Source organism: Neoarius graeffei, chromosome 3 (genome assembly GCF_027579695.1).
Source record: "Neoarius graeffei isolate fNeoGra1 chromosome 3, fNeoGra1.pri, whole genome shotgun sequence".
NCBI lineage: Eukaryota > Metazoa > Chordata > Actinopteri > Siluriformes > Ariidae > Neoarius > Neoarius graeffei.
The window spans coordinates 100,656,401-100,674,871 of NC_083571.1; the positions used below are offsets into that span (position 1 = coordinate 100,656,401).

Consider the following 18,471-nt stretch of genomic DNA (forward strand, 5'->3'; position numbering starts at 1 on the left):
AAAACAGATTTTCACACAAGTCCTAAAAGCAGATTAAAAGAACCCAGTTAAAACAAATGAGAATTATACTTGGTCATTTATTTATTGAGAAAAATGATCCAATATTACATACGAGTGGCAAAAGTATGCGAACCTTTGCTTTCAGTATCTGGTGTGACCCCCTTGTGCATCAATAACTGCAACTAAACGTTTCCGGTAACTGTTGATCAGTCCTGCACACCGGCTTGGAGGAATTTTAGCCCATTCCTCCATACAGAACAGCTTCAACTCTGGGATGTTGGTGGGTTTCTTCACATGAATTGCTCGCTTCAGGTCCTTCCACAACATTGAGTGGATTAAGGTCAGGACTTTGACTTGGCCATTCCAAAACATTCACTTTATTCTTCTTTAACCATTCTTTGGTAAAGCGACTTGTGTGCTTGGGGTCGTTGTCTTGCTGCATGACCCACCTTCTCTTGAGATTCAGTTCATGGACAGATGTCCTGACATTTTCCTTTAGAAATCGCTGGTATTATTCAGAATTCATTGTTCCATCAATGATGGCAAGCCGTCCTGGCCCAGATGCAGCAAAAACAGGCCCAAACCATGATACCACCACCATGTTTCACAGATGGGATAAGGTTCTTATGCTGGAATGCAGTGTTTTCCTTTCTCCAAACATAACGCTTCTCATTTAAACCAAAAAGTCCTATTTTGGTCTCATCCATCCACAAAAACATTTTTCCAATAGCCTTCCGGCTTGTCCACGTGATCTTTAGCAAACTGCAGATGAGCAGCAACGTTCCTTTTGGAGAGCAGTGGCTTTCTCCTTGCAACTCTGCCATGCACACCATTGTTGTTCAGTGTTCTCCTGATGGTGGATTCATGAACATTAACCAATGTAAGGGAGGCCTTCAATTGCTTAGAAGTTACCCTGGGGTCCTTTGTAAGCTCACCGACTATTACACGCCTTGCTCTTGGAGTGATCTTTCGTCGACCACTCCTGGGGAGGGTAACAATGGTCTTGAATTTCCTCCATTTGCACACAATCTGTCTGACTGGATTGGTGGAGTCCAAACTCTTTAGAGATGGTTTTGTAACCCTTTCCAGCCTGATGAGCATCAACAACGCTTTTTCTGAGGTCCTCAGAAATCTCCTTTGTTCGTGCCATGATACACTTCCACAAACGTGTTGTGAAGATCAGACTTTGATAGATTCCTGTTCTTTAAACAAAGCAGGGTGCCCACTCACACCTGATTGTTGTCCCATTGATTGAAAACACCTGACTCATTTCACCTTCAAATTAACTGCTAATCCTAGGGGTTCACATACTTTTCCCACTCGTGTAATATTGGATCATTTCCCTCAATAAATGACCAAGTATAATATTTTTGTCTCATTTGTTTAACTCTGTTCTCTTTTTCGACTTCTAGGACTTGTGTAAAATTCTGATGTTTTAGGTCATGTTTATATAGAAAATTCTAAAGGGTTCACAAGCTTCAGCACCACTGTATGCATAGATGTTTGACCTGAAGTGGAAACCACATTGCGGTCAGGATCAGTGATGCGCTCTCCTCCAACTGGCTGAAAATACTGCAAGTTTGTGCTTCATCCCCTTCCTCTATGCAGTGGAGATGCAGGCTTGTAGTACTCGAGTCCAACTAGTGCCCTAATTTTAAGGACTCGTGACTTGAGCACTGATTACTCGATCTTGGACTCGTGCATTAACTGCATTTGGACACAAGGACTTGGATTTTTTTTTTTTTTATTTTACTTTTTTGTAACATGCCATAATTTCACGCAAAATATTTTTATGCTAATTTCGTGCAAGAGAATGCACATTCACCTGTTCATAAGTCATGTTCAGGAACAAACGTTAATGGCGCTAAAATGCCTGGAGAGAACGCCCCTAGGATTGTCCACTTTGCTTATACGGACTTCTCGTGCAGTGAGAGAAAGCGAAAAAAAAAAGCATTGCTGTGTGTTCCATACGTAGAAGAACTATTGAGGAGACAATGGGGACAACCTCAAACTTCAATTGTCATTTGGTAAGACTCCACCCAGAGAAGGAAGGTGACACCATGTTCATTGCTCTGTTGATAGCGGGGCTTGCTTGCTGAGCGATGAACTAGTGTTAACCCTCTCTCATGTTATTTGCCCTGTTGAGCAATGAATAAGCCTTTTATCTGTAGCCTATTAACTAAAATTGGGCAGTTGAGCAGTAACATTAGTCCAACACAGCAGCAGAGACGCTTTTACATAAAGGCAGCAACAGCCACAGTCAAATGGTGTGGTTGGAGTCTTGCTCTCTGACTCGAAATTTTCTTTAATGACTTGGACTTGACTCAGATTCAAGGCTAAGGCCCTGTCCACACGGCAACGGATTCAGGTGAATCTGATAAAATTGTTTATTGTTTCGGCCTGGCGTCCACAAGGCACCGGCGTGTTGGATGCCCCAAAACGAAATCTTTTGAGAACGGGTTCCAGAGTGGAAAAATCTGGCAATGGCACCGTTGCGAAGTCATCTGGATGAGTAGAACGGATTTGTTTACGATGACATCACAACCACATGACAATCCCGCCAGCAAAAATAGGGGAAGGAAAAAAAAAAAAAAAAAAGGAGCGATCTCACCTCTTCAGATGTTGGTTTAAGTCAGACAATACATTCCTCAAAAAGGGCGTAGAAGAACAAAGTAATCCATCAACGTGTAGCATTCAATTTATTCCAGACCATTAAAGAATTCTGGAGGATCTCAGAATGTTGGCGTACCGACTTCCATCTACCCCCGTTCATTCCTCTCTCTCTCTCTCTCTCCATCTATCCCCGTTCATTCCTCTTTCCGCATCCCCATTCAAAAAACGAGCACGTGATTTAAAGGGACTATATCCATAGGATAGGGAGTGAGAAGGTGTGTGCGTGACAGTGAAGAACCTAGGCTCATGCTCGCCCTGAATTTCTCTTAAAGTGAAGGCAGAAGAACGTTCAGCGCCTGGCCAGGCTTTCTATGTATTAATTTACATAGACGTTTTAATATGAAATATAAATAAGTGTCTTAGACAATAGATACTATTTTACGCTACTGATTAATAATCAAAACTTTGTGTGGCTGATGCTACAGAAGTGGTTTACGCGCATGCGTCTACTTCTATTGTTCTGGTGTCTCCAATGGGACCGTCTTACAGCGCACGTAGAGGTGTGGCATGTCTATTGCATCGTTTTCAGCAAGCGTTGCGCTGCCATATGAACCTGATATTTACTGATCCGTTGCCCATGTGGACACAATATTTAAAAAAAAAAAAAAAATCCTCATTGCCGTTGTCGTGTGGATGTAGCCTTACGCTACGTTCACACTGCAGGCTGAAGTGACTCAAATCCGATCTTTTCGCCCATATGTGACCTGTATCCGATCTTTTATTGACAATATGAACGACACAGATCCGATTTTTTCAAATCCGACCCAGGCCGTTTGGATGTGTGGTCCTAATTCCGATTCCTATCCGATCTTTTCATATGCGACTTCAGTCTGAACCGCCAGGTCGCATTCATCCGACTTACACATCAGCAAGCCACAAACGTCACTATTCTGCGCTGAAGTAGGCAGCGGATCTCTCAAAAAAAAGTTACAACAACATGTCGCATAATCACGGGCGTAGATAGAGGGTGGGACTCGTCCCACCCAGATTTAAATTCACCTCGTTCGGTCCCCCCCACTTATAGGGAGGAAAAAACGTCTATGCTGTCTTTCTTTGCATAAGGCAAACCTCACGGAAAAATCAAAAGACTAATTACCATTCGGTTTATTGAGGTGCACGGCAGTGTATACATAGTTACAACAACTCACATAAAACAAAACAAAGACTGATATTCGGTTGGTTGAGCTGCACAGACTGCACAGGTTGCGAGCTCGAGCTTGGTTGCTATGGTAACCCACAACAAGTTTGACAGGCATATCAGGGTTGGGGTTGGTTTGCTGGCAGCTTTGTCCCCCCCCCCAGTTTTTTGTCCCCCCCAGTTCAAAAAACGTATCTGCGCTCCTGCGCATGACATCAATGCGAGGGACGCTTCGGGCTGTGAAGGTTCTGAATCTTCTCAATGGAAGGACGCAGAGGTTAGGGAGCTGATTTCCATTTGGGGGGATACAGCTATTCAAGCTAGATTGGATGAGTCATACCGCAACCGGGCGGTTTTACTTCCGTAAACACTGGCCATGCTCACTGCGTGTGACGTCGTCGTATCCTGCAATGCGCATGTGGAACACTTTTAGGTCGCTTTTCGTTCATACTGAGGATCACATACAAGTCGCATATATTTGTTAATGTGAACGACCTCACAAAAAAATCGGATTTCACAAAAAAATCGGAATTGAGCATTAAGCCTTGCAGTGTGAATGTAGCGTTAGTGACTCAACAACACCACCATGGAGATGGCAATCATTGAGGGTGAGAGGTGTGCAGTGTTGCTTACTCAACAATTTGACCGTTTTGAGTACACCATCCGGCTACTCATAGTGCACCGCATGTTGCCATACTGGTCAGCGTGAACGCATGCAAGCGCAAGGACGGAAGTATGCGAACCGAGACCTCTACCTGGCAAACAGCACTCTGTATGGGTTTAGCCCAGTGTTCAAAATTTACCTGCACGTCCCAGACACCGGCAGAATGGTAGAGACCAGAGTACACTTTTCCCACTCTCTGCAAATCTCGAACATCCCAAACATACAGGCTGTGGTCATTATATACACATGATAGCCAGAGATTAGCAGGGTCGTACGTCACTGCTACCGAGTCAGGGTAATGGGCATCTGGTTTGTTGGAGAACAAGTGACTGAAAAACAGAACAGATGTTTAGTTGGGACTGGAAACTGATTAAAGGTCATAGTTAAAGGTGGATCCAGAGCCTGACACTAACGTATGTTATATAGATGAAACTCAAGAAGCAAAGAGACACAAACTTTAAAAAAAAAAAAAAAAAGTTCTGTGTACCTTTTCTTCACACATCCCAATCAATGCAAAATTGAGTACATAGGAACACCTCTGGAATATGAACTTTACATAAGAAATATACATTCCCTATAGTCACTTTTATGCTAAAAGCCGTGAGAAACATTACCAAAGAAAAGTGGCACCAAGACAATAAGTGTGACTGATCATATATGCCAAGGAAATTACATTACAGAACAGTCAAAAAAGTTAGAACACACTTTAAATTTAATAGATTTTTTTTTAATTAATTAATAAAAATAGACACTACATGTCTTCAAGTAAATGATGGATATTGTTTCTCTTTACTTAGCTGAGCAGTTCTTGACTTAATATGGATTACTACAGTTGTGGAACAGGGATATTTACTGTATTTTTATTATTTACTATTTATTGTTGATCAAATGCATTAAGCCGGCAAAAAATTGCACTAATTAACTTTTGACGAGGCATCTGTTAAGTGAAAATCATTCCAGGTGACTCCGTCATGAAGCTGGTTAAGATAACGCCAATAGCGTGCAAAGCGGCAAGGTAAACGCTGGCTACTTTGAAGAATCTAAAATATGAAACACTTGTTTACCACATAATTAGATAAAATGTTCCACGTGTTTTCATAGTTGAGGTCTTCAGTATTGTTCTAGAATGCAGAAAATGGTCAAAATACAGAAAAGCCTATGAATGAGTCGGTGTCCAAACTTTTGACTGATACTATATATTACACATTAACAGTAATAAAATAAATGGTTTTTCTCAAAACTAACCTTGGAAAGACCCAGACCATTTTACTAAAAAATTATGTACATTTGCACAATCACATAAATTGCAGGTTGACAGAATGAAAAATATTCTGTTAAGAAGCAAATTCTCCATTATTCTCTCTATTGCAGTACGAATGTACTTAGCTGCACTAAAAACTGACTGTGTTTTAATGTTTGCTTTTTCACCATGATATTGAGGCCTTCATTAACATTCACCATTTAGCCATCTGGGGTTACCAAACACTTATTTATTCTATCCACATTCACTGGACATAAGCAATTGTGCGCTCTGATTGGCTACTCTACTACTAGGCTATCACCTCATATACCACGAGTAGAGAAAAACAAAAATGGCAGAGCGCGTTGCTGAACGAATAGAGGATGAAATTAAAAACTATTCGAAAACAAAGCCACAAAAATTATTAGTCGAGCTGTTAATGTGAGAAATTCTTCACTTTGTGATAGAAGCATAAAATTTGGCACACTAGCTCAAGTTGATATAATAATTCTAGATATGGGGGCATTTCAAATTTGGCTTCTAAACCCTGGAATACGCACATGCAAAAATCGACCCAACATGAAAACGAGGCTAAACTAATTTGTGTTTCAAGGTATAGGATTGCTTACAATAAAGGACACATTGATTAAATGTCTACCTCACAAACAGAGAATTTCTTGTTCTCAAAGATATCACGTGATTAGTCACATGACGTAGGGATACAGTATTAAGTAAATAAAAAGGCTGCCAGAACAACATTTTTGCAGTTCAACATTTTAGCGGTTAATATGGATTCATATGATACCAAATATTGAAAAAAACAACTTGAAACAAAAGAAAATCCATTTAGCCTCTTTCACATTGGGTCGATTTTGCATGTGTGTATTCCAGGGTTTAGAAACCGAATTTGAAATGCATCCATATCTACAATTATTACATACATCAACTTGAGCTAGTGTGCCAAGTTTTATGCTTCAATCACAAAGTGAACAATTCCCCTTTTTTTTGTGCTTAACAGCCAGACTATATCAAGTATTTCAAAGAAACAAATAGCTAAAAATATAGTCCCCCCCCCGGCAGCACGGTGGTGTAGTGGTTAGCGCTGTCGCCTCATAACAAGAAGGTCCTAGGTTCGAGCCCCGGGGCCGGCGAGGGCCTTTCTGTGCGGAGTTTGCATGTTCTCCCCGTGTCCGCGTGGGTTTCCTCCGGGTGCTCCGGTTTCCCCCACAGTCCAAAGACATGCAGGTTAGGTTAACTGGTGACTCTAAATTGACCGTAGGTGTGAATGTGAGTGTGAATGGTTGTCTGTGTCTATGTGTCAGCCCTGTGATGACCTGGCGACTTGTCCAGGGTGTACCCCGCCTTTCGCCCATAGTCAGCTGGGATAGGCTCCAGCTTGCCTGCGACCCTGTAGAAGGATAAAACGGCTACAGATAATGAGATGAGATGAGATAGTCCCCCCCCCCCAAATATCTCCTATTCCACACTCCAGCCCAGTTGGTGGCAGTAATGCATCCAAGTTCATTTGCCAACCACCCAAAACCCCCCCGGGGGAGGACACGACTATGGAATGAAAGTATTTGATGAAAAGAATGCATCTTAATTTTTCAAGCATTATTATTGCATTTTTCACAAATTGCTACTGTCATTTCGCTGATTTGTTTACATTCCAAGTGGAAATTATTTTGTCGGATGTTTTGTTTAAAAAGTTTATTTATCGAATTTGCAAGAAATAAAAAATGCTCCATTTCTCAAAATCCAGTGAATGTGGATAGAATAAATTTAAAAAACACCACAGTCATTCCACTCAATCTCCTCATACATGCCTTCTAGCCAACCTGGCACTATGCACCTCGTTGGCTATCAGCTCATGTACGACCAGAGGTGGACAGTAACGAAGTACATTTACTTGAGTACTGTACTTAAGTGCACTTTGAGTATCTTTACTTGGAGGGGTTTTTTGGAAACTTATGACTAACTTCACTACATTTGAAAGGCAAAATATCGTACTTTTCACTCCATTTCTATCAAAGTCCTCATTACTATGAAGCAGCTTTGAAAGTGGAGATGTTTTTCTTTTCTAAAAAAGATGATTGTTTTTTCACGTGACACTGAGACAGCCCATCACTAGGTTCACATCCATAGACTGTATAAAATCAAGTTCAGTGATTTCTCAGCAGCGTTATTTGAACACGATCAGTTGATGGCAGAATGGAAGGAGGCGGTTCTTCTAGAGAACGCACGCACCCGTGGTCTATGAACCCATGTTTGAGGGTTCATAGGCCACTCGCCATACAACCTGCAGAAGCATAAAGATATATAAACGTTTTATTCCAAGAGAAAGCTTGCAACAAAGTTCTGCGCTTTTAGAGCTAGCGATAACATTGCAATAGCTACGCAGCCTGGTTAGTCAAATGACTTTCTATGGATTTGCCCGCCAAGTTGCCGTAGCCTTGTCCACGACTAACATTTACACATAGCTAGTTAACTTGACACTGTTACTTAGCATGTAAAAATGGAGTTACGCTAACATGAATAACGTTAACTTATCTGAAGTCCTTTCAGAAATGAATTTTAGCATAATCTTGCCAAATAAACAGAATGTAGAAATCTTTTTCTAGTAACGTTAGCGACCCGATATGATTTCGAGTTTGAAAAGAGTTTGCTAGCATGTCAGGTGGAGTTTCACTGACTAGCTAGCTTAACGTTAAACCACCATGATGGCACAGCATGTGTTCATTTTGTGAATTCACATCTCTTTCTTTGGTAACGGCATTAGGTTTTGTAAGCGTTGTGGCAACAATACAACAATGCATTAAAAGAATGTAATTTTAATACTTTTAAAAGCGAGTACTTCAGTACTTTAACTTAAGTAAAAGTTTGACTAGACAACTTTCACTTGTATCGGAGTAACATTTGACCAGTGGGATCTGTACTTTGACTTAAGTAATAAAGTTGGGTACTTTGTCCACGACTTGATTTTGTGGAATAACTTAAAACATGTATTTCTTCTTACATGTCCCAAATCATGCATTTCATTAAAGCTGCTAAATGCAGCCAGTTTGTGCAATGAATAATGTTTATACATGAAGCCCCAGATGCTTTGCTCTCTCAGGAATAAAGACCAAAGTGTTTCCTCTTATGACTGCAGAAAAAGGCAAAGATTGGCTAGTTTAAATAATCAATCATTGTTTGTACGGAGTTGAACATCTCACTGATGAGACTGCCTCATCCCACCTGGCCTGGGTGACGACAGATAGGTTGGTACCCAGGTGATGAGGCCGAGGCAAGGTGCAGATGAAGTGCAGGTCAAACGGACTGAACACTCGCACAGTTCCTTCGGCACACGCACAGAAGATCAGCTCCTCAGTGACAAAAAGAGCACTCGCTGTACTGGTCTACAGAGTTCAATAAATAAATACATACAAGAGGGCAGGGGGGGCATGGTGTCAGAGTCGCAACATAAAACAGGCTCACACTAATTTACAGTTGAACAACTCCGTCTTTAACCACAGGTTCATGGTCACTGCATGCAAAATAAAAAGACATCTACATTGACAATCATACTTAGAAGTACTCATTAGTACCACATTGCCTACAGTAATCCTGATAATTAGCATTAAACTTGAACAACTATTCCAAAAAGTCTCTTGTGTACAAGAAAAGCATCCTAAATCATTCTAATGAGAAGCAGAGAGAAAGCAGATGCTATCCTTGGGGGGGCTACAACTTTAACAAAATAAATAAATATAAAAAGGACTGAAATAAACCTCATGCATTATCCATAGAGTTACTGAGCGCCGTAGTGAAAACGGAACAGGGTCTCTGGCACACACTCACCCGTAGGTCTACCCATTTATCCAGCATCCTCTTCTCGTTGAATTCACAGAGTAGCCCTGAAGAAGTGATGCAGAAGATGCTCTCCGACTTCCCACCACGGCCACAGGCTACATCGCAGAAGTTGTTGTTCTGTAACTCCCCCAAGAGGCCCGAACGGCCAAGCAGTGGAACAGGGGCTGGGAGCTGCTGTGCAGGTATGGAGTGGAGAAACGAATGACTGGGTGTTAAGCACAGAGAAGGCAGGAAGTGCATAGTTATGGTACAATGACAATGGTGAGAAATGAAATTTGCAGTTTTTGCTTTACCTCAAATGTGTATTTGAGGTAAAGAGAAAATATGAACTTGGGAAAAAATTGTGTACATTTCATAGAAATGGGAAGAAAGTGTTTAAATCTAGAGTAAGGGGAAAAACTATAAATTTGGATTAAGGGGGCATTTCAAGTCTCGGGAACACATGTAAATTTAGTACAAATCTATCGTCGGGGTAACGAGACAGTCAGTCAATGACAGCATCGCTCACTCCAGCCTCATCTAGTCCAGAAGGAACGATCTAAAGTGGGCCACCTTATGGGTGCAATAAATGTTGCAAGCTATATACACTCCTATATAGTAGAAGCTATATACACACCCTAGGAATACCGACCTATTTGCCAGAAAGAATCTAAAACGACGAGAAGCTATTTTTTAACTGCTCATTAAGGCTTAAAAATTACACCATAACTTCACGAATAATTGTAATTAAGCAAATCTGGGTAGAAGTCATATGCACCCTAGGTACCCCTACTTTCATGCCAAAAAGAATCAAAATCGATGAAGAATTGAGGGACAAGCAGCAATGTGTGTGGAAACTGCTCATTAGAGCTTAATTACTCCATAATCTTCATTATTAATTGCAATTATGCAAATTTGGGTAGAAGCTATATGCAGCCCAGGCAGACCTACCTTCCTGCCAAAAAGAATATTAAAAAAAAAAAAGTGAAGAATTGAGAAGCGATTTTCGTAAAATGTAGAAGACGCCAGACACATGATGATGGCATAAGCTCACTGCCTGTCTGCCAGAAGAGCTAAGAACATGTCGTCTTTATGCCAGACTACCACAGGACCTTCAGCTTTAGTGGACTTAACAGAATCTTTAAACCTCATATGGATCACACCGAGCCAGCCTTACAAAAGAAAGTTACAGAAAGCATATTTCATGCCATTATATTCAAGAAATACAGAGTAGGATTCGTGTTCCAACCAGATGCCTTCCAGCTCATCAGTAAACAATACCTTGTTAGAGTTGCAGGGTTCCAGGTACCAGTATCTGACATGTCTGTTCCCAGCAGTCACAAAGTAGGAGCTGTCTTCGGAAAAAGACACGGCTGTCACCTTACTGGACACCTTGTTAGCAGCCACCAACATGTTTTTCTGCAAGAGTAACACATCAAGAAGAGCCTTCTATTATCTGAGCAGGTCGCTGCTGTTTTGCGGAGGTTGAATACGTGGCTAGTCGTTTGCGTTTACCTTCCAGGCCCACACGTTGACACTCATGTCATGCTGGTAGCCAATGCTAACAATATATTTGCTGTTTGGAGAGAAGGCCACACAGGCCACTCCATACTTGTGCTCGTGTAGCTCTGCCACCTGGGAGCCGTCAGCTACATCCCAAACCCGCACTGCAGGCAGGTGACCATACTAAGGAGAGAGATAGACAGACAGTTACAAGAATCGGCTCAAATAACCAACATACAGTGGTGCTTGAAAGTTTGTGAACCCTTTAGAATTTCCTATATTTCTGCATAAATAGGACCTAAAACATCAGATTTTCACTAAAAAAAAAAATCCTAAAAGTAAAGAGAACCCAGTTAAACAAATAAGAATTATACCAGGTCATTTATTGATTGAGGAAAATGATCCAATATTACATATCTGTGAGTGGCAAAAGTATGTGAACCTCTCAGATTAGCAGTTCATTTGAAGGTGAAATTAGAGTCAGGTGTTTTCAATCAATGGGATGACAATCAGGTGTGAGTGGGCACCCTGTTTTATTTAAAGAACAGGGATCTATCGAAGTCTGATCTTCACAACACGTTTGTGGAAGTGTATCATGGCACGAACAAAGGAGATTTCTGAGGACCTCAGAAAAAGCGTTGTTGATGCTCATCAGGCTGGAAAAGGTTACAAAACCATCTCTAAAGAGTTTGGACTCCACCAATCCACAGTCTGACAGATTGTGTACAAATGGAGGGAATTCAAGACCATTGTTACCCTCCCCAGGAGTGGTCAACCAACAAGGATCACTCCTACAGCAATGCGTGTTATAGTTGGCGAAGTCACAAAAGACCCCAGGGTAACTTCTAAGCAACTGAAGGCCTCTCACATTGGCTAATGTTAATGTTCATGAGTCCACCATCAGGAGAACACTGAACAACAATGGTGTGCATGGCAGGGTTGCAAGGAGAAAGCCACTGCTCTCCAAAAAGAACATTGCTGCTCATCTGCAGTTTGCTAAAGAGCACATGGACAAGCCAGAAGGCTATTGGAAAAAGGTTTTGTGGACGGATGAAACCAAAATAGGACTTTTTGGTTTAAATGAGAAGCATCATGTTTGGAGAAAGGAAAGCACTGCATTCCAGCATAAGAACCTTATCCCATCTGTGAAACATGGTGGGGGTAGTATCTTGGTTTGGGCCTGTTTTGCTGCATCTGGGCCAGGACGGCTTGCCATCATTGATGGAACAATGAATTTTGAATTATACCAGTGAACTCTAAAGGAAAATGTCAGGACATCTGTCCATGAACTGAATCTCAAGAGAAGGTGGGTCATGCAGCAAGACAACAACCCCAAACACACAAGTCGTTCTACCAAAGAATGGTTAAAGAAGATTAAAGTGAATGTTTTGGAATGGCCAAGTCAAAGTCCTGACCTTAATCCAATCGAAATGTTGTGGAAGGACCTGAAGCGAGCAGTTCATGTGAGGAAACCCACCAACATCCCAGAGTTGAAGCTGTTCTGTATGGAGGAATGGGCTAAAATTCCTCCAAGCCGGTGTGCAGGACTGATCAACAGTTACTGGAAACGTTTAGTTGCAGTTATTGCTGCACAAGAGGGTCACACCAGATACTGAAACCAAAGGTTCACATACTTTTGCCACTCACAGATATGTAATATTGGATCATTTTCCTCAATAAATAAATGACCAAGTATAATATTTTTGTCTCATTTGTTTAACTGGGTTCTCTTTATCTACTTTTAGGACTTGTGTGAAAATCTGATGTTTTAGGTCATATTTATGCAGAAATATAGAAAATTCTAAAGGGTTCACAAACTTTCAAGCACCACTGTGTGTTGCTTGCCCCATTCCTTTCAAGTAATGCGTCACATTCCTAGGTAGTGTTCTAGTTAAAGGAGTAGTTTGCCTTTTGTATTTTAGACCAGTAATGAAAAAGTCAGTGATGGCATCGCTCACTCCGGCCCCATCTAGCCCAGAAGGAATGATCTAAAGTGGGCCACCTTATGGGCGCAATAATCCACACACACTATATCCACCCTAGGAATGCCGACCCATTTGCCAGAAAGAATCCAAAACGGCAAGGAATTGAGAAGAAGCAATTTTTGTTGAACTGCTCATTAAAGGCTTAATTACACCATAACTTGATGAATAATTGTAATTAAACAAATCTGGGTAGAAGTCATATGCACTCTAGGTAGTCCTACCTTCATGCCAGAAAGAATCAAAATCAGTGAAGAATTGAGGGAGAAATAGTGATGTGTGGAAACTGCTCATTAGGGCTTAATTACTCCATATCTTCATTATTAATTGAAATTATGCAAATTTGGACAGAAGCTATATGCACCCCAGGTAGATCTACCTTCCTACCAAAAAGAATAAAAGTTAGTGAAGAATTGAGCGAGAAGAAGCGATTTTCATGAAACGTGGACGGCGCCGGACATCACATAATGGCATAAACTCATCACCTGTCGGCTGAATGAGCTGAAAAACAGACTTGCAGCACCATTGTACAGGCGCTCCAGCTACGACAATTACATTAACGTGCTTCCGAAATAAGCATACCAAGGCATTTCTCTACAAACTTAACCTGACTTGCACAGTTTCACAGTCATGCATCATCATTCTGTAGCTGTGCAGAGAGGATAGGCTCTACAGTACCAGTCAAAAGGTTTGTACACCCCTACTGTACTCATTCATAGGTTTTTCTGTATTTTGATCATTTTCTACATTGGAGAACAATACTGAAGACACAAACTATGAAAATTCCATATATGCGCCATACGGTAAACAAACAAGTGTTTTAAAAAAAAAAAAAAAACCCAAACACGTTCCATATTTTAGATTCTTCAAAGTAGCCAGCGTTTACCTTGATGACGCTTTGCACACTATTGGCATTATCTTAACCAGCTTCACGAGGTAGTCACCTGGAACGCTTTTCAGTTAACAGGTGCCTCGTCAAAAGTTAATTAGCGCAAGTTCTTGCCTTCTTAATGCGTTTGCGATCAAACAGTAAATAATAAATAAAAAACCCTATTCCACAACTATAGTAATCCATGGGTCAAGAACCGCTCAGCTAAGTAAAGAGAAACGACATTATCAAGCAGGGCTTTGAACCAGTTCAAGGAACGAAAACCGGGAACTTTCTATTTCACATGGAACAGAAACGAAACCAGAAACTTTATTATTTCTTATGTTCCGGAACAGAAACGCTTATTAAAAATAATGGTAACCGGTTAATACCGGTTTTTATTTCGTTCCTCAAAGTTTCCGTAGCCTACAAATAAAGTCATTCTTCTCCTGCGCAAGTTTCTATGACCCGCTGGGGTTCACTTCCTGTGTGACGTTCGCTGACTGAATGGAGAGCGCGGGAGGGTGGACTACTATCACGTCTTCACATCTTAAATAAGAGGTAAATATTGCAGTCTATTGTTATTCAAAAACGTCAATTTCAAACACGATATCAATACATTTGTCCACGTTAATGAGAGGCTCGCGAACATTAAATGACGTTAACCTCTGTTAGCCTATCAATGCATAGGGCCTGACTAGCCTTTGGTAACACACTAAACGAATTATCTTTCATTTTTGGCACTTTTTCTGTTTGCGTAGATGGGAAGACATACTGAGAATCCAAATCGCCAACATTTGAAATAATAATTGTTTTGAATTATTTCTTGTCTTATTTAATGAAGGTTGTAATAGAATTAGCCTACATTTGGCTTAAGCTGGATGAGACAGAGACATAATTTTATAGCCATTTGTTAAACAGCTGACAGGGAACAAAATTAACCGTTCCGGGAACGAAGTTTTTTTTGTTCTAACCGGTTCGGGAACGTCTATTTAATGGTGGAACCCAAAACCGGAAACGTTAAAATTCCGTTTCTGTTTGGAACGAACCAACAGGAAAAAAATTCTGGTTCAAAGCCCTGTTATCAAGACATGAAGCGTCTTAATTATTAAAAATAAAGAAAAACCACCGAGTTAGAAGGCGTGTCCAAACTTTTTACTGGTACTGTACATCACAGATTGTGCGTCATTGTGATCAGACGGTCTCTTCCAGTTTGACTTATTGTTTTTATTTACAAACAGTTGCAGTGTAATCCTGATTAGGATAATACGTTACCTCTCCTGTAACAAGATATTTGCCATCTGACGAAAAGGCTAAAGCAGTTATAGTTTTCCTGTGGGGAGGGGAAAAAATAAATAAATTTAAAAAATACTCTTCGTGTCCAGGGAATATACACCGAATACAATATCGTTAATCATGTCATCATTCAATCATTATCTCAGTTCATTACCTGCACGTGTTGATTATGTGCTGCTGTCCGTTCTTTGTAGGGTTAAGTAGCACTACTACACACCTAGAGAGAGAGAGAGAGAGAGAGAGAGACCTAAATCTTCCATGTGTGCACACAAGATGCCCGACAAGAAAACTAAATTTGAGCTGGTCTTTGAAAACTCATTATATTCTTTGAAATGCAATTTCTCACACTGAGATAAACAGATTCATCATTTTAACTATAATTTATGCTACAACTTTGTGATTGAGCGATGGGAAATGGAGAAATATTTCCACTCAGGAAAGCCTGTAGTTTTTAAAAGTAGAAAATATAACTGAAGGTGTTTTCTCAGGCACCACATACATAATCATTAAGGATGGGCAATATAAGGAGGGACAAAAACAAACAAAACCGTATCACTATCAGTTCACCATATCACCATACATAAGAAGCTTACTAAGAAATTAACCGAGGAGACATTTTTGAACAGGAGGCCACATTTTAAATAATGAATAAAAGGACACCATTTCATCAGCTTCTTGTTACGAAGTAATTTATATTTGAAAGTATATCACCATTTGTTCACAGGCCCTCTATAAATGGGCAATCAATTCTGCAGTTAGTTTCTAGAAATACCGACACTTACGGCAGAGCAATAGGGCCAGGGTTTTATATTTTATTTGGAAACTGAGAAAAAAAAAACCTCAGAATTTAAGATTAAAGTCAAAATTTGAGGAAAAAAGTCAAAATTTTCGAGAGAAAAAAAAAAAAAAAGTCAGAAACCTGTAGAAGGCGGGCTTCCATACGGAAGTGACACACACTCGCGGCCGGTAGACATGAATGGCTGAGACCAGAGCCATGGAATTCAGAGTTGTGACAACCGGGGTACAGGAAGTCGGTTGGTGATGTGATTCACATAGATTCAGATACTTCTAGGCAGCGGCTTTCGCCTCCTGAAAAGACCAAGTTCACGACACCGCCTCTTCAAAGTCCGGATAGAAATCACAATATTGTGATTCTGTGCCAAGACTGCAAGGATCTCTGTTATTAAACCCAATCCCGAAATAACATTTGATTAAGTCGTCCATTTCAGCAGCACTAAACACAGTAGTAGCAAACCAAGTCTCCGTCAGCTCTGAATGACCTGGTACTTCCTGGTAGCCTAAATTTGTGACACTTTTTCTCGAAAATTGAGTTTATTTTCTCAAAACTTTTGATGAAAATTGACTTTTTTCTTGAAAATTGACTTCTCAATTTGACTTTTTCCACGAAAACTTCGACTTTTTTTCTCAAAAATTGACTCTCAAAAGTTGAGATTGTTTCTTGAATTTTTTTACTTTAAATCTCAAATTGAGTTTTTTTTCTCAGAAATTAAAAAAAAAAACTATGTATTTCTTAGTGGAACTATTGCTCTTCCGTAGACACTACATGCTTTATATTATTTAAAAAAAAAAAATCATCCCACAATAACAACCACCCACACCACTTCGTAACATGCAGCATCATAGCAATAACAACTTTGCCATACTGCTCACTACTGGCAACCTCAAATATACAATTTAAATTGTTCCAGAAAACCAACTGCATCTTCAAGATACAAATCCTCAGCTGAATAAATGATTGATCTCAATACACAGCTCCAAGAGACAAATGCAGCAAACCAGGAAATTTTGAAATTACGGGGTTATGAACCATCATTATACATTAATACAAGATGCTCTAGACGAAAAAAATTACACGGACTTTAGCTTAAAGGAGAACTGAAGGCAAATTTTTTTTTATTAGTAAAAATTCTCATTTTATTAATTATAGGAATGTAATTTTGATCGCCATTTTATCACTGCTACAGCAAGTTATGAGCGTTTGAAATATACTACGCAATACATCAGTCCACATGTCAAAGCGATGGCCGTAAACGAGATTCATTGAGACCTGTGCGAGACATCATAGGATGGGAGTAAGACGTACAGTGGAAATCAAAGTGACCAACATCTGCCAGTATTGTCAAAAGACATGCGCGCCCTCTTTCGAATGCGGACGTAATCAAGCCGGAAGTTTTGTTGTTTGTTTTGATAGCAATCAGGAAAGTTTGAAAAAAAGTAGGCAGTAATCGTCATTTAAACTCGTTTTTGTGCAATACTTCGTTTGGAAAACAGTTTTCAAAATGGCGGCACTGACACCTGGCTGACACTTCACATTTCGAAGTCTCGAAGATCACACGGATAAGCGACACCTGCCATGGAGTTGCCAATACGAGTCACTATATAAGGTTACTAAAACCGAAAACATAATTGAATAACATGTTAATTAAAAATAAAGCAAGTTTAAAAATGACTTCAGTTCTCCTTTTTAAAAAAAAAAAAACAAACTAAGTTGGGCCATTTCCCCAGGCACGACCATACTGGGTTAGCCAGATACGTGATGTATTAGGAGACAAAAATGAGGGTGGCGCTGTGTGATGTAGGATTACACACAACAATACATCTGGTCACACATCAAACTGATGGAAGATAAGCAGGTACTTTTTTTTTTTTTTAAATAAACAGGCAATAAACTAGCCACGACTTTATTTTGATTCCTTTTCTAATACTGCATTGCCATAATTTTTGAGGAGAAATGCCAACAAATTGACCAAGAAGTCATGCCAGACCATAATAATATACTACAGTCTAGTTGTCACAACAGAAGGGCTCTCAGGCACGCTCTGGACAGCGCACGCTGCGAATGACCTACACCTGCACGGGATTAAGGCGCAATCAGCACGCCTATAGAAGGACTCAATGCACTTATTTTGCAAGTTACTGTGTTGCTGTGACATTGCCGAGGCTTGTTTCCTGACTGATTTCTGATTCCTGCTCCTCATTTTTGACCCTGCTTCTGTCTATGATACTCTGTGCCTTGTTTGACCTTTTGCCCATTTTACCCTTCATGATATAGACCTGCCGATTTGGACGCTTCGCACTTGTCTTTCTAATAAAGATCTTCTGCACTTACATTTGTCTCCAACCGTCCCTGACAGAACACTTCGCCCATGGACACTAGTAGAGCATGCACTTGTACACTTCCGCTGTGCTCACGGAAAAACGACATCACGTACGACGGAGTTATGGAGGTCTCCCGGACAAAAATAAATAAATTTA

At 40.4% G+C, this 18,471-nt stretch overlaps 1 protein-coding gene across 1 annotated transcript in view; it reads right to left on the reverse strand.

The window, feature by feature from the left end:
• LOC132883773 (mitogen-activated protein kinase-binding protein 1-like) overlaps nt 1-18,471 on the reverse strand; it is a 61,452-nt gene that overhangs the window by 29,015 nt on the left and 13,966 nt on the right. The window contains exons 4-10 of the mRNA XM_060917771.1: nt 15,350-15,412; nt 15,175-15,232; nt 11,062-11,232; nt 10,828-10,965; nt 9,556-9,741; nt 8,953-9,113; nt 4,615-4,804 (exon numbers count right to left, since the gene is read on the reverse strand). Of these exons, the coding sequence (XP_060773754.1) occupies nt 4,615-4,804; nt 8,953-9,113; nt 9,556-9,741; nt 10,828-10,965; nt 11,062-11,232; nt 15,175-15,232; nt 15,350-15,412 (967 nt within the window). The remainder of the gene's footprint in view (nt 1-4,614; nt 4,805-8,952; nt 9,114-9,555; nt 9,742-10,827; nt 10,966-11,061; nt 11,233-15,174; nt 15,233-15,349; nt 15,413-18,471) is intronic.